At 41.7% G+C, this 17044-nt stretch overlaps 1 protein-coding gene across 1 annotated transcript in view; it reads right to left on the bottom strand.

The window, feature by feature from the left end:
* Positions 1–14904, bottom strand: part of TRAK1 (trafficking kinesin protein 1) — a 176220-nt gene extending 161316 nt beyond the window's left edge. The window contains exon 1 of the mRNA XM_007949695.2: positions 14814–14904. Coding sequence (XP_007947886.1) covers positions 14814–14904 — 91 coding nt within the window. The remainder of the gene's footprint in view (positions 1–14813) is intronic.
* Positions 14905–17044: the final 2140 nt, after the last annotated feature.

The raw sequence follows: 17044 nt of genomic DNA on the forward strand, positions 1-17044 counted from the left end.
ACATTCTGTGGGATCACCTTTCTTTGGGATGGGTACAAATATGGATCTCTTCCAGTCAGTTGGCCAGGTAGTTGTCTTCCAAATCTCCTGGAATAGCCTAGTGAGTGTCTCCAGCGCAGCATCTGTTTGTTGAAACATCTCAATGGGTGTTCTGTCAATTCCTGGAGCCTATTTTTTCACTACTTCCTTCAGTGCAGCTTCAACTTCTTCCTTCAATACCATTGGTTTTTGATCATATGCCACCTCCTGAAATGGATGAACATTGACCAATTCTTTTGGTACACTGACTTTGTGTATTCCTTCCATCTTCTTTTGATGTTTCCTGAATCATTCAATATTTTGCCCATACTCAAAAAAAAAAAAAAAAAACCTCACTGGCATCAAGTCGGATCTGACTCATAGCAACCCCTCCTTGGGTTTCCACAGCAGTATCACTACAGAAGTAGATTGTCCAAGCTTCCTTCTGAGGAGTGGTAGTAGGTTTGAACTGCCAGCCTTCTGGTCACCAGTCAAATCAATATTGCAACTCAAGGCCTGAATTTTTTTCTTCTGTTCTTTCAGTTTGAGAAATGCTGAGCATGTTCTTCCCTTTTGGTTTTCTAACTCCAGGTCTTTGCACATTTCATGAGAGTAACTGACTTTATCTTCTTGAGCTGCTCTTTGAAATCTTCTGTTCAGCTCTTTTATCTTGTCATTTCTTCCATTTGCTTTAGCTACTCTCTGTTCAAAGGCAAGTTTCAGAGTCTCTTCTGACATCCATTTTTTTTTCTTCCTTTCCTGTCATTTTAATGACCTTTTGCTTTCTTCATGTATGATGTTCTTGATATCATCCCACAATCCCTCTGGTTTTCAGTCATTGGTGTTCAATGCATCAAATCTATTCTTTAGATGGTCTCTAAATTTAGGAAGGATACATTCAAGGTCATATTTTGGCTTTCATGGACTTGTTTTAATTGTCGTCAACTTCAAGTTGAATTTGCATATGAGCAGTTGATGGTCTGTTCCACAATTGCCTCCTGGCCTGGTTTTGGATGAAAATATTGAGCTATTCTATTGCTTCTTGCCACAAATGTAGTCAATCTGATTCCTGTGCATTCCATCTGCTGAAGTCCATGTATACAGCCACCATTTGTGTTGTTGAAAAAAGGTATTTGCAACAAATAAGTCATTGGTCTTGCAAAATTCTATCATGTGATCTCCAGCTTCATTTCTATTACCAAGGCCAAATTTTCCAACTAGCAGTAATTCTTCTTTGTTTCCAACTTTGCATTCCAATCACCAGTGATAATCAGCACATCCTGATTGCATGTTTGGTTAATTTTGGAGTGCAGAGGTTGATAAAAATCTTCAATTTCCTCATCTTTGGCTTTGGTGATTGGTGCGTAAATGTGAATAATAGTAGTATTAACTGGTCTTCCTTTGAGGCATATGGATATTATCCTATCACTGACAGCACTGTACCTCAGAATAGATCTTCAAAGATTCTTTGTGATGATGAATGCCATGTCATTTCTCTTCAATTTGAACACCAATGACCGAAAACCAGAGGAATTGTGGGATGACATTAAGAACATCATACATGAAGAAAGCAAAAGGTCATTAAAATGACAGGAAAGGAAGAAAAAAACAAAATGGATGTCAGAAGAGACTCTGAAACTTGCCTTTGAACAGAGAGTAGCTAAAGCAAATGGAAGAAATGACAAGATAAAAGAGCTGAACAGAAGATTTCAAAGAGCAGCTCAAGAAGATAAAGTCAGTTACTCTCATGAAATGTGCAAAGACCTGGAGTTAGAAAACCAAAAGGGAAGAACACGCTCAGCATTTCTCAAACTGAAAGAACTGAAGAAAAGACCTGGAGTTAGAAAACCAAAAGGGAAGAACACGCTCAGCATTTCTCAAACTGAAAGAACTGAAGAAAAAAATTCAAGCCTTGAGTTGCAATACTGAAAGATTCTATGGGGAAAATGTTGAACGATGCAGGAAACATCAAAAGAAGATGGAAGGAATGCACAGAGTCACTGTACCGAAAAGAACTGGTTGATGTTCATCTACCAGGATGTGGCATATAAGCAAGAACCAATGGTACTGAAGGAAGACATCAAAGCTGCACTGAAGGAATTGGTAAAACACAAGGCTCTAGGAACTGGAGGAACACCCATTGAGATGTTTCAACAAACAGCTGCCACGCTGGAGGCACTTACTCATCTATGCCAAGAAATCTGGAAGACAACTACCTCACCAACTGATTGGAAGATATCCACATTTGTATTCATTCCAAAGAAAGGTGATCCCACAGAATGTGGAAATTATCAAACAGTATCATTAATATTACATATAAATAAAATCTTGCTGAAAATAATTCAAAATGATTGCAGCAGTATATTGACAGGGAACCTCCAGAAATGCAAGCTAGATTCAGAAGAGGTATGGAATGAGGGATATCATTGCTGATATCAGATGGATCTTGGCCGAAAAGAAAGAACTCCAAGAAAATGTTTACTTGTTGTGTTTCACTAACTGTGCAAAAGCATTCAACTGTGTGGATCATAACAAATCATGGATAACCTTCAAAGAATGGGAATTCCAGAACACTTAATTATGCTCATGAGGAACCTGTACATAAACTAGAAGGCTGCCATTCAAATAGAGCAAGGGTATACTTTGTTGTTGTTGTTGTTGTTGTTGTTAAGTGCCGTCGAGTCATTTCCAACTCATAGCGACCCCATGCACAGCAGAACGAAACACTGCCCGATCCCACGCCAGCCCCAAAATCCCTGCTATACTTGAGTCCATCATCGCAGCCACCGTGTCAATCCATCTCGTTGAAGGGTATACTGTGTGGTTTAAAATCAGGAATGGAGTGTGTCAGGGTTGTATCCTTTCTTCATACTTACTCAATCTGTATGTTGAGCAAATATTCCAAGAAGCTGGACTATATGAAGAAGAATGTGGCATCAGGATTGGAGGAAGACTCATTAACAAACCTGTAATATGCAGATGCCACAACCTTGCTTGCTAAAAGCAGAGATGCTTTGAAGCACTTACTGATGAAGATTAAAGACTATAGTCTGCAGTATGGATTACACCTCAACCTAAAGAAAACAAAAATTCTCACAACTAGACCAATAAGCAGCATCACAATAAATGGAGAAAAGATTAAAGCTGTCAAGGATTTCATATTATAGGGATCCACAATCAACACCAATGGAAGGAAGAATCAAGAAATCAGATGTTGTATTGCACAGGGAAAGACTGCAAAAGACCTCTTTCAAGTGCTGAAGAGCAAAGATGTCTCTTTGAAGACTAAGGTGTGCCTAACCCAAACCATGGTATTTTCAATCACCTCTTATGTGTGTGAAAGTTGGACAATGAATAAGGAAGACCAAAGAAGAGTTGATGCTTTTGAGTAGTGGTGCTGGCAAAGAATACTGAAAGTACCATGGACTGCCAGAAAAACTAAAAAATCTGTTATTCTAAGAAGTACTGCTGGAATGCTCTTGGAAGTGAGAATGGCCACACTTCATCTCACCTACTTTGGTCACATTGTTAGAAGGGACTATTCCCTGTAAAAGGATATCATGTTTGGCAAAGCAGAGTGTCAGCAAAAAAAGGGGAAGACCTTCAAGGAGATGGACTGACACAGTGGTTGCAATGATGGGCTCAGGTACAGAAAAGATTGTAAGGCTGGCACAGGACCGGTGCGGTGTAGTAAATTACTTAGTGTGGCTTTTCTACCCATAAGTCTTTGCAAACTCTGAGGTGGAATTTGCCATGAGCAACTGAGGAGAACCTGACTGCTAAAGTTGTCCACCTGGGGTATTTCTGTTGGGAGTGGCACAAAACAATGTTCTGGGAGGTTCCCACTCTCTCTCAGGTGCTTAGGATTCTGATGTTATGATTGGTTGGTTTGGCCACTCTGCCAGGCTCAAAAGGAGGCCTCCTAGAGGCAGAGGTCGCTCTGACTGCTGGCTGAGGAAGGACGTGCCTCTGAGAGACACACGCTGCTGGGAAAGAGACGCAAGAGACATGCATTGCTGAGAGAGACACTGAGGGACATGCACTACTGGGAGAGAGACTGTAAGAGATGGTGGGCTGGGAGAGAGACTGAGCATTTTCCCTGAACTTGAATTGTAGCCTGGTGCTTCCCTACTAAACCCCATAATTTGTGAGTTCTTTGTGGCCACTGCAGTGAATTATCAAACCCAGGAGAGAGGTGGTGGGTGCTTTGGGAGGAATGGTTGGTGAAAGGGCTGGAGGGAGGCAGTATGTCTGGCCTTGCAGTAATAGGCCTTGGGCTATTGATGATGATTCTGTCTTCCTCTTGTGGGGTTAGAAGAGGTCAGAAGATGTGGCCTCCACTGCCTTTTAGCAACCTGGCAGTGTTTTGTTCTGTTGTACATAGGTCAGTAAGAGTCGGAGCCAACTCAATGGCACCTAATAACAACAAGAAAAACTTTTTTATTCTATAAAAGAAAAAGAACAGAAAATATCCAAATGAGTTGCAAGTAATAAGGATGAAGGTCATTTTATGAAACTTCTATTTTAGTTCTATGTATAAAGTATACTTGGTTCTTGGCTAGAATCTTTATGGAAGCACATCTCCTGGTTGTCCTTCTATGGAGGGACTGGGTGTATTCAAATTGCCAACCTTTTAGTTAGCTACTGAGTTCTTAAGTGTGAGCCACCAGAGCTCCTTCCATTAGTCACTAGGGAAATCAAAATCATGGCAAGCACTCACACCCACTGTGATGGCCGTTATCAGAAAAACAACATAAAAGCTGCTGAAGGCTGGAGAAACTAGAACTCTCATCCACCCTTGGGGGGACTGTAAAATGGTATAGCCGCTGTGGAAAATGGTTTGACAGTTCTTCAAAAAGTTAAGTATAGAATTACCATATAACCCAGCAGTTCCACTCCTGGGTATATTCCTAAGAGACTCAAAAGCAGGGACTCAAAGAGCTACTTGCACATCAGTGTTCACTGCAACACTATTCACACTAGCTAAAGGGTAAAAACTCAATTCAACTCACTGCTGTCGAATCAATTTGACTCATAGGGAACCCTTGTTGGGGTTCTGAGGTGGTATCTCTACAGAAGTTGATTGTCCAATCTTCCTTCCAAGGAGTGGCTGGTGGGTTTAAACTGCCAACCTTCTGGTTAGCAGTCAAGTGCCTTAAGCACTACACCCACCCAAATGTTCATCAACAAATGGATAAACAAAATGTGGTACATACATACAATATTACTCAGTCACATTGAGAAATGAAGTCCTGATACATGCTATAGCATGAATGAACCTTAAAAACATTATTCTGAGTAAAGTAAGACATTCACAGAAGGACATTATTATATGATCCCACTTACATGAAATATCTAGAATATGCAAATGCATACAGACGAGAGTTTATTGGTGATGGCCAGGGGCTGACGGGATATGGGAATGAGGAGTTAACACTTGAGGGGTTTTGAGTTTCTGTCTGGGGTAATGACAGACTTTTGGAGATAAGACAGTGGTGACAGCTGTGAATGTAATTAATGTTACTAAGTTATATACTGGGAACTCTGGTAGCACAGTGGCTAAAGCACTTGACTACTAACCAGAAGGCTGGCGGTTCAAACCCACCAGCCACTCCTCGGAAGGAAGGTTGGGCAATCCTACTTCCGTAGTGATACTGCCTCAGAAACCCAAGGAGGGGTCGCTATGAGTTGGGGTCGACTTGATGGCACATAACAACAACAACAACAAATTATATATTTAAAAATAGTTAAAATAACAAATTTTTGTTAGTTTACAACAATAAAATTAGATTTTTAAAAAGTTGCACAATCCTCCCTAGTATCTAATTTTGAAACATCTTCATCATCCCCCAAAAGAAGCTCCACACCCATGTGCAGTAATGTCTCATTCTCCCTCACCCCATCCCTGTTGTCGTTGTCAATGGCCATCGAGCCAATTCCAACTCATAGTGACCCCATGTGTCGTAGAGCAGAACTGCTCCACAGGGTTTTCAAGGCTGTGATTTTTTGGAAGCAGAACACCAGGCTTGTCTTCCAAGGTGCCTCTTGGTGGGTTCCAAATGCCAACTTTTCAGTTAGTCAAACACTTAACCATTTGTGCCACCCAGGGACTCCCAATAAATGTTAGCTAAATATTACTGTCAACATCTGAATACACCATACTCCTTCCCAACTCAGGGCTTAGAATGCTCTTTTCTCTTCCACTTCACCCTACTAACTTCTACATATCCTTCAGATTTCACTTTAAATGTGGCTTTTCTATTGAAGTTTTCTTGGAAAATTCACTTCAAAAATGCCTTTACACACTCTTGTAGCACTCAGTACTTCTGAGTACTTTAAGTGCCAAACACCAAACCACTTGCCTCAGATCAGATCTGACTCATGATGGCCTCATGTGTAAGAGTAGACCTGTGCTCCATATGGTTTTCAGTGGCTGATTTTTCTGAAATAGATTGCCAGGCCTTTCTTCCAAGGTCCCATAGCAAACTCAAACCTCCAACCTTTCAGTTGCTAACCATATGCGCCGACTCCAAGTGCCCAACATAGTTGTGGCTAAATAATAATTTGTCTAACTTTTTTTAAGGCATTTTTCCTCTGCTGAAATATAAGAGCAGCTCAGCTTTGCACACTGTCCTACCTCCTGTATGCACAATAAAACTAAACTCACTGCCACGAAGTCGATTCAACTCATACCAGCCCCTCCTTGGGTTTTCAAGGCAGTATCTCTACGGAAGTAGACTGCCCAATCTTCCTTCCAATACAATAGAAACTTAATAAATTTCCTTTAAAAGGCAATAATCCATTAGAAAAATGAGCAAAGACCAAAAACAGGGAGTTTGCCGAAAAGTGAAATACAACAACAAAAAAGAGCTACAACCTCATCCCTAATTAAAAATAAAATAAGATGAGATGCTATGGTCCACGACCACCTGATTAGCCAAAATGACAAAGGTTGATGATGCCCAAAGCTGGCCAGAAACTGTCCCTCCCTAACACTGGTGTTAAGGACCTAACAGGTGCAGGCTCTCTGAGAGCAAGGTTATAATGTACACCAAATCCTTAGTGCACATCCATTCTATTAGGAACTTAGCTCACAGACATGCAAAGGAAGTGACCCAAAAATGCATATACAAGAATGCTCCTTGGAGCATGGGTTCAAAAGGCAAAACTCAGTATCTAACTAGTTATTGTATGAGTCTACTACTATAAAAAAAAGTCAAGGGAAGGTTTATGCATGGAAAGAAACATTCTTTGATGGTTACCAAGGAAGGGAAGGAAAACTGCTAGCAAGGTAAGAGACACATATTGATTTGAGTGAAGGGAAAGGAAATACACCAAAAGCAGATGACCAGCAAAATGTCACTAAGAAAAAGGAAGACATGTAAGGGTGCATAAGAGGTACAGCCAACAATGGTAAACACCATTACATACACAACACTACATGATCAGTAACAAGAAACAGTAAACTACGAGTGGATACATAGGTAGACGGGCAAGATGATCAAGTATGGGTAGGTAAACAGGACTCTTCCCATGACCACAAATAGGTCTGGCAGATATCTCTGTATCTGTTATTTGTATATGTTATTATTTGTATGTTATACATACAATAGAGTTAACGAGGGGCAAAGTTACAATACTTCTTAGGGAGCTCTGGTGGCATAGTGCCTAAGGCATTTGACTACAACCCAAAGGCTGGCAGTTCAAACCCACCAGCCACTCCTTGGAAGGAAGACTAGGCAATCTACTTTAGTAGAGATACAACCTCAGAAACCCAAGGAGGGGTTGCCATCAAACACCTTGAGGGAGTGAATTACTGGGCCTGCTGACTTGGGACCACAGTCCCAGGGGACATCAAGTTCAACTGGCATAACATAGTGCACAAAAACACTTTTCTACATTATACTTTGGTAAGCAGCTCTGGTAGCATAGTGCCTAAGGCACTTGACTGCTAACCAGAAGGCTGGCAGTTCAAATCCATCAGCCACTCCTCGGAAGGAAGATGGGGCAATCTACTTCCATAGGGGTAATGCCTCGGAAACCCAAGGAGGGGTCGCTATGAGTCGGGTCCAACTCGACAGCACATAACAACAACAAGTTGCTACTGAGGTCTTAAAAACTTGGGTGCAGCCATCTACAATGTAGTTATTGGTCTCTCCTCATTTGGAGCAAAGAAGAGTGAAGAAAATCAAAGACTAATGGAAATAATTAGTCCAAGGGACTGGTGGACAATGGAAACATCAGCCTACATAACAACCCTGAGACCAGAAGAACTAGATGATGCCCAGCTACCACTGTCAACCACTCTGAAAGGATCAAAGTTGGAGATCCTGGATAGACTGGGAGAAAAATGGAGAACAAAACTCAAAATCATTTTAAAAAAAAAAAAGGCCAAGGTTAATGATCTGATAGACACTGGTGAAATCCCTAAGACTATGCCTTTAGTCATCCTTCAGATCTGGAAATGAACTCACTTCTGGTCCTCAACTTTCACCCAAACAATAGACAGGCCTAGGAGGTGAGCAGTTTCACATAGGTGATACACATTCCTTAGGACCATCAACCATAAGTAATCAAAAGGGCAGTCTCTGTGCAGGAATAAAGGTCAGAAGCCAGGAATACATAGGAAAGAAAGATAGGGAAAAGGTAACCACAGGGAGGAAGCTGGAGACAGCTATTATGCTGTGGGGATTGCAATCAATGTCACAAAACAAAATGTATATGAACTGTTGAATGAAAAAATGAAATATGCTCTGTAAATCTTCACCCAAATCACAATAAAGGGTTTTTTTTTTTAAAAAAATCACAATAAAGCGTTTTTTTAAAAAAATCACAATAAAGGGGTTTTTCTTAAAAAAAAAAAAAAAAACCCTTAGTGTTTCACCCACATCACAATTAAAATTAAAAATAAACAACTTAGTGTCCATCAATAAGTGACTGCTTAAAACAACAGCAGTTCTCCCTTGGACCTTCAGTAGCCAGTAAAGTCAATTGTCTCTGTGGCAGCCACCTTTACAGCAATTCCAGCTGCAAGTGTAATAGCACTGGGGCACTCATTATGCATTCTAATGAGGCCACGTCCACACGTGAATGAAATGCTGATACACGCTACAACATGCGTGAACCCTGCAAACATTATACTTAGTGACAGACTCCAGTCATGAACGATCTCACTGTGTGTAATTCCATTTATATGAACCTGAAATACAGGTTACATCATTTTACTTTAATTTTGCTTCTCGTTTATGTTACAGTATTAATTCTTTTAACACTTAGGAGGGTTTAGTTGTCTATGGATTTAATTTCAGATTAGAAAAGGAGGAATTACAAAATGTTTATTATAAAAAGGGATATTAGGTCTTCCAGAGTTGAGAAGGGCTGGTTGAAAATAAATAATGATAATGATACAGTCAAACAATGAGATTATCATGTAGCTATTTGAAAAAAAAATAAGGCAAAATTATTTGCACTACAATGAAACAACCTCATTTTTTAAATTGCAGATCAGGGTATATGGTATGGTCTCATTTGTGTTTTTTTAGAAAAAGAATTATCAGCATTATCATTTCCTGGAATGTTTTTTCAGTTGTTCTTTTTAACCTGAACTACTGCACAGATATGGAGTTATACTCTGCAATTTCCACACTTTGGTACAGTTTCAAATCTTACCACATACACTTGTTATTTTTATCATTTTAAACCCAAGTCAAATGAAATTATTTAAAAAGGAAAAGCCCACAATAAAAGAGGTTAACTTAAATAGGGTCATGAAATAGCACAGCTGGGTCTAAACCCCCAAGGATCTCTGTTTTATCTCAGAAGTTAAGCTATTTCACCACTTAGTTTCCTAGGGCTGTGGTAACAAAATACCACAAAGTTGGTGCCTTTAAAGAACAGAACTCTCATATTTCTGGAGGTTGCAAGTCCAAACCAGGATACTGGCTGTGGCTGATTTCTTCTGAGGGCTCTGAGAGAAAAGTGCCCGGTGCCTCTCTCCTAGCTTCTGGGGGCTCCAGCAATCCTTGGTGTTCCCAGTTTGCAGCTGCCTCTGTAGTCAGATGGCTGTCTTTCTTCTGTCTAACCTACTACGTCTGTTCTCTTCTTTTGAAAAACACCACTTGGATGGGATCAGGACCTCAACCTACTCCATCTTAAAAGACCCTATTCCCAAACAAGATCACATTCACAGGTACAGAAGTTAGAACCTCAATATCTTTAGGTGGGACACAATTCATCTCTACCAACCACTCAGCACCTCCTTAAATGCGGATGATGCTAGTACCCACTTCACTTAGTTGTTCTAAGGGATTTCAGATAGCAGAGCTTAGAAGGCTGCCAGGCACAGAGTAACTACTCAATAAATGTCAGCCATTAATATGATTTATGAAATTAGATTTATTCACAACTAAGTCATTTAAAGATGAGAAAATCATAGAGATTGATAGTGAGCCAGAAGAAGGGGAAATTACAGACTCTCAGACTGAGGACAGTTACAATGAAGACATTACCAGAGAAGACAGTGTGAGTGCAGGAGACACTGAGGGTGAAGGTGAGTAAATAACAATATGCAATTTTAAATAATGAGCTCTGGTAGCGTAGTGCCTAAGGCACTTGACTGCTAACCAGAAGGCTGGCGGTTCAAGCCCACCAACCACTCCTTGGAAGGAAGGTTGGGCAATCTACTTCCGTAGTGATACTGCCTCGGCAACCCAAGGAGGGGTCGCTATGAGTCGGTGCCGACTCGATGGCACATAACAACAACAACAAACAACAATAATAGTTGTAAAGCTTCAGTTCATAATAGCTTAGGCTTGATTTGCTCACGTTTTTCAATGATCATGTGAGATCAGGTATTCAGAGAATACAAACAAGTTCCTGACTCCAAAGTTCCTCATGGGGCCATGAATCCCAGAGTTACCAGTGAACCCTGTGGGCAGCAACACACCCAAACCCACTTCTGGAGACTGACCGTGGCTGCAAGCATCCTGCACCTCCCTCAGTCAATCCCTGGCTAGCCCTACAGCTGAGCAGGAAGAGCAGGCTGTTGAGGGCAGGAGGCTCAGCCTGGCCCCTCTGCCAGCAACTGCCACTAAGCTGCAGTCAGTCACCTTGACAAAGTGGCTATGCTTCTGAAACAACGCTCACACTCTAATATGTACAAGTCATATCATTTTAAGTTCATTATGAAAACTGCCATTTAAAGGAGTACTAATGGGAAAGCTATATGTCACTGGCATCAATGTTCTGAAGCACTGCAATGCATCCCTGATTAATTCTTTAATAAGATTACTACTTTATTTTTTAAAATTTTAATTATAATATTTTATTTGTTGGCCTCCTAAAACAGTTTGAGGTGGGTGAAAATTGTAACATATGCTACAGTAAAATGAAAACCCACTGTTGTCAAGTTAAGTACAACTCATAGTGATCCTACAGGACAGAGCCGAACTGCCCCATAGGGTTTCCAAGGTTACCCCATAAGGTTCCCATTTCTTTACAGAAGCAGATTGCCTTATCTTCCTTTTGACTTTCTAGTTACCAGTGGAGCATTTTCACCACTGTGTCACCAAGGCTCCTTCATGATACATTAAACAAACAAACAAACAAACAAACAAACCCTGCCATTGAGTCAATTCCATCTCACAGCAATCTGCATTGGATTTTCAAAGCTGTTTATCTTTGCAGAAGTAGAATGCTTCATCTTCCTCCCACGGAGCAACTGGTGGGTTTGAATGGCTGACCTTCCATTGTTGTTGTTGTTGTTACATGCCCCGACTCATAGCGACTCCTCCTTGGGTTTTCGAGGCAGTATCACTACAGCTGTGGATTGCCCAACCTTCCTTCTGAGGAGTGGCTGGTAGGTTTGAACCACCAGCCTTCTGGTTAGCAGTCAAGTGCCTTAGGCACTATGCTACCAGAGCTCCTGACAGATAGTTGGGTTTAAATAGTAAAAACCATCTACCTTGAGCATTATGCGCTTTTAAGAACTATCTATATGGGGTGGGGGAGGAGGGGAGAACTTTCTATATGGGATCAAAGTGACAACAGCAACTGAAAGATGAGATAGCAACCTTAGAGACAGAAAGGTTGTGTTATTGAAGGAAGGCCAACTCAGGAAAGGAGTGTAAGAATGGTTGCACAGCTAGAGGAATGTAATCAATGTCACTGAACTGTACATGTACAAACTGTTGAACTGGTGTATGCTTTACTGTGTATATTCTCAACCACAATCCTCAATCCATGTCAAGAATCTCACTAACTACATTTTAACTAAAGTTTACAATTTATGTCAAAAGCACTGTGTAATAAATATTCAACCCACACATCTAATGATGAGGAATTCAGGGGGAGGTGACATCAGCAGGTGGCTTGAAACTCATTTATAGCATGTTTAACAGATGAGGTGAATGATCTTTTTTTTCCCAAAGATTATCTGTTGACTCCAGAAATCAGCATAAAAGGTCCTTCCCACCTTACAAATGAAAAACAAATCACCTGTTCAACAGGGGAAACTCTACTGAGGAAAGGAGTAGGAAAACAAGGATGGGTTAGAAAAAAACTGGCAATTCTCTAGATTCTCATTATCATTTCTCATGATGTCAAAGAATATTTCACTGAGTATTTCTTTTTCTGTTTCATTCATTGAGACAGTCAAATAAGTACCACATGGATTTTCCTAATTTTCAGTGGTGAACACATTAAAAAATCATGCTAGACAGGAATTGATAGGCAAGACCTTAACTTTAATTTATAAAATATGCAGGAAGTCTATAATGTTTTTATTTGAGTATGTTTTCAAAGGATTAAAAAAACCAAATTTGATGACTTAAATTAATGACCAAAAAAGAAACAAATCCTAAATCACGGCCCTGTGATGAAGAGTACTCCTACGACAGACTCACTTGCTGACTGAAAGGCTGGACATTCAAATTCACCCAGAAGAGCCTCAGAAGAAAGGACTGGTGACCTACTTCCAAAAACTCAGGCACCGAAAACGCCATGAAGCACAGTTCTACTCTGACACACATGTGGTTGCCGTACCTCAGAATCGACATGACAACAACTGATTAATTGGTTATTCCCAGACAAGATTGTTCCTGTAAATGGAATGAAGCTCCAGTTGCTTCCATGAACTACTTACCTCCTCTGCCATGAGACCAGAAGAAACAATGGTGCCTGGTTACTGTTACTGAATGTTTGCTCAAGGACCCAATAGTCGGATCTTGATCAAAATCAGAAAAATCATGGAACAGAACTTGACCCATATGGAAACCAGACTTACTAGAGCCATTGAGACTGGGAGAACCCCCTAAACTAAGACCCACAAATAATCTTTAAACTGGACCCAAAACTATGCCATGAAGTCATCATTAATCTAAACAACAGTCTAGTTCAATTAACAAAGAATGTTTGCCTTGAGTGCTGAACTCTTATAAATACCTATGTGAGTTCAAAGCACAGATGAGAACTTTAAGAGACAGAGTCTAAATTAATGACGACAAAACATGAGTTGAGATACTGAGAACGGTAGTACAACACAAAGTAGGTAAAAATGCTACTAATCTGTACATGCAGAAACTGTGAATAGATGTATGTTTGGTAGTGTATACCACCAAAACTAGATAAATTATTAAAAAAGAAAGAAAGAAAAACTTGTTCCTGTAAGCCTTCTTTTTCAGAGCAATCCTCATAGGTTCTATACTTATTCATTTACACCTTTACCCAAACCAGGACTCATGGGGTATTTTCAGTTCTCATCAGTAAGGACGCCAGCAATTACCACAAGCTCCAGAAAAAGCTGACCTTCAATACATACTAGCTGAACAGAATGACTGAATGAGCCCAAAGACATTTTAAACACCCACCCACATACCCACATCCATGGCGTCACCATAATCTCTCGTCCAAAGGTTCATATGTCTTGAAACCTAAAACACTGGAACAAGACAAGAGGAGCTTGTGCCTCTGAGGAATTTACTGTGCTTTGGCCCAGACAGCTCTCAGGTAACAGTGTGTAGACAGGACAGAAACCAGACGGGTCATCAACCAACAGACTCCAATCAGTTAGAGGAAGTGAGGTAGCGTGAGCCCCAAAGCAGGAGAGACAAGCCAGAGCAGAACAGATTAACAAGCCTCTGTCACAGGGTGGGGAACAAATGAAAAAGCCAAGCACCTTGAAGAACCGAAAAAAAAAAGAAACAAAGGAATGGAAGGACAAAGAGGAAAGGAGAGCAAGAAAGACACCATTCAACTCTGTTCTTCACTCTTAAAAATTCCTTGCTGGGTTATATATAGTATTACAACAATTTTAAAAAAGAAGAAGAAAGAAAAAAGACCGAAAGAAGGATGAGTGAAAAAAAGAAAGAACAACAACAAAAAAAGTACTTCTTGCTAGCCAAAGATACCAGGTTAGGCTCTAAGAAACCAGAATAAAGACACAGGATTAGAGAAAAGTGCAGCATCAGAGAGGCCAGAGGGGTCCTCAGAGATCCTGTACAACCCTTGCAGAAAAAGAAAAGGTGGTGGGAGTCCAAGGGGACCTGGTCCCAACTCAGCCTGCTATTCATGAACCACGAGGTCATGTGCCTACTCTGAGTCTATACAATGTGGAGGCAGGGAGGGGGAGTACCTTCAGGTCCCTCCACTCTGCCCGTCAATGATTCGATATTGCAATTTCCCTTCCACACAGCCACAGATGACCTGCCAAACAGCAGAGCAAGAGGAACTCCTTCTGTGGAGTTCCAGTGACACCACAAAGAAAATAAAGAGCAGACATGTTCAGCAAACACACTTACCACATGAGTTAGTCTGAACGAGTTTGCCTTGGCAGAGTCCCGGCAGAGGCTGGGCCCGTGCGGGCTGCCCGAATTGACAGACCAAGGCCATGTGCAGAACCCAGTTCCTGAAGCAATTCACAGAGAAAGGGGAGCCTCCATGGCAGCCCGGCCTGGCAGGTCCTCAGCACAGCTACCCCACGCAGTCTGCCTCAGCAGTTTTCAGACTTTGCTTGTTGGGGCAAATCCTACGATTGTGAGCAGCTCTGGAATCATGATGTGTTACGTAACTCCAAGTGGCCTGGGCACCCTATCGGCTCATCTTGCTAAGCTGCCCCAAACAGAAAATGACGCACCCAAAAATGTGATACCCCTACCTTGGGGAGCAGTGGCATGGGGGCAGGGCTTTGTTTTGGGCATTTGGTTTTGTCTGAAAATTGAGGTGGAACAAAAAGTCTGCTGTTCATCTCGGTGCTCACTGGGAACTGGAGGCGGAGTGTATTTGTTAGAGGCCGTGTGCCAAGCTGTCTCTGGTACTGCACTTTTCAAAGCCACATATGCATTCTCTGGGGTACTCTAGGAGTTCCCTCCAAGCACTTTTTTCATTTTGGGCCTTCCTCTCAATGACCATCATAAGGCTTTAACCTAAGCATGTTCTGCATCAGCTGGCTACACACATCTTAAACCCGTAACAGTGCCTGTGTTTACATTCCTATTTCCCAAGCCACTGCCAGAGTAATAGCACAGAGCTCTGTTTCTCAATTGTGCTACAATATTGCTACAAATGTCCCAACAAAGAACCCCAAGTTACCACATTCTGTAGGATCTGACACATCAGCAATGCATTCTTTGTTGTCATGTTTGGAAAAAAGTGAAAACTACCATAACAGGCTAGATGTTTCCTGGATTTCGTTGTCACAGATGCTAGCTAGAATCTCAGTTTAGTTCACGTGTGGACAAATGAAGATGCAGTTGGGACGTCACCTCTTCCACAAAGCCCTCCGTGTCCTCCTCCCCATGCCCCCTCCCCACCCGCTGAGATTTGGCCAGGTGCCCCCTGGGTGTCCCTCCACGTGCCTGTTGTTATCACAGTGCTAACCATGGTATGCAGCCATTTTCTATTCCAACTCCTGTCTCCTCAACTAGACAGCATTGCCAGGAGGCAGAAAACATGTGCTCTGGTGTCCCATAGCCCTGGACACTTAGAACTCAGTGACCTTAGCCAAGGTGCTGACCCTTTCGTGATTCAGCTTCTTCACCTGTAAAAAGGAGCTAATGGAACCAACTTCATGGGGATGGGAATGTAACAATGAAATGACACAGTTTATTAATTCAACTAATGTTTACTGAGCATTGACCACAAGTAGGTGCTATTTTCATCAGTGGGACATGGTGGTGCACAAAGCAGTCAGTCTTTGTCCTTAAGGAGATTACATTCTATTACATGTGTAACAAAGTACAAACACATGGTAGCTTAGAGGCTGGTAAGCCTACAGAGAAAAGTAAAGCAAGAAAGGAAGAGGGGAAGGTGGCTAGGGGACTACCCTTTCCACAGAGTAGTCAGGTCACAAAAGCCTTGAATGAAATGCCATTAGGACAAAGGGAAGAGGGAGGCATGGATACATCTGGGAAAAAGATGATCCCAGTGTGGGAGCACCAGCAACCAAGGCCCTGAGGCTGGAAGCTCCTGGCATGTTCAAGAATGAGCAAGGAGGTTGGTGCACCTATAGTGGATGGTGGGGAGGAGTGGCAGAAGGTAGGTTAGAACAGTGGTGGGGGCACTCATCATTTAGACCCTCACAGGCCACATAAGGCAAGAGCCCACTGGAGGTTTGGAGCAGAGGAGTAAAATCTGATTTTGTATTTTAAAAAGTCACTGTGGTGGTGAAGTTTGTATGTCAACTTGGCTAGGCCTGGTTGAGTGGCTGGGCAGCCGGATGTAGTAGTTTCCATGATGAGACTGGTAATCAACTCCATGGTGGGATCTACTGTGAGCAGCTGAATAGCTGCCTTTGGGTATGTGATCTACTTCCCATATATAAGAAACCGCTTTGGGAATGGTCTCTAGCTTATGGCACACTTGAACCCTGCATGTAGCCATGTGGTTGTTCAGCAGCCTGCCATGCTCTGCCAACCCATTGTAAGTCCAATGGACTTGAATTAATGGCCTGCCATGTGGTTTGGTAACATTAGGACTGTGCCATTTTATTTGTTGACCTTGGGCTTGTTAGCCTCAGCAGCTAGTAGCTGCC

The sequence above is a fragment of the Orycteropus afer genome, unplaced genomic scaffold (genome assembly GCF_000298275.1).
Source record: "Orycteropus afer afer isolate SDZICR_OR568_19922 unplaced genomic scaffold, OryAfe1.0 scaffold00250, whole genome shotgun sequence".
Classification (NCBI taxonomy): Eukaryota; Metazoa; Chordata; class Mammalia; order Tubulidentata; family Orycteropodidae; genus Orycteropus; species Orycteropus afer.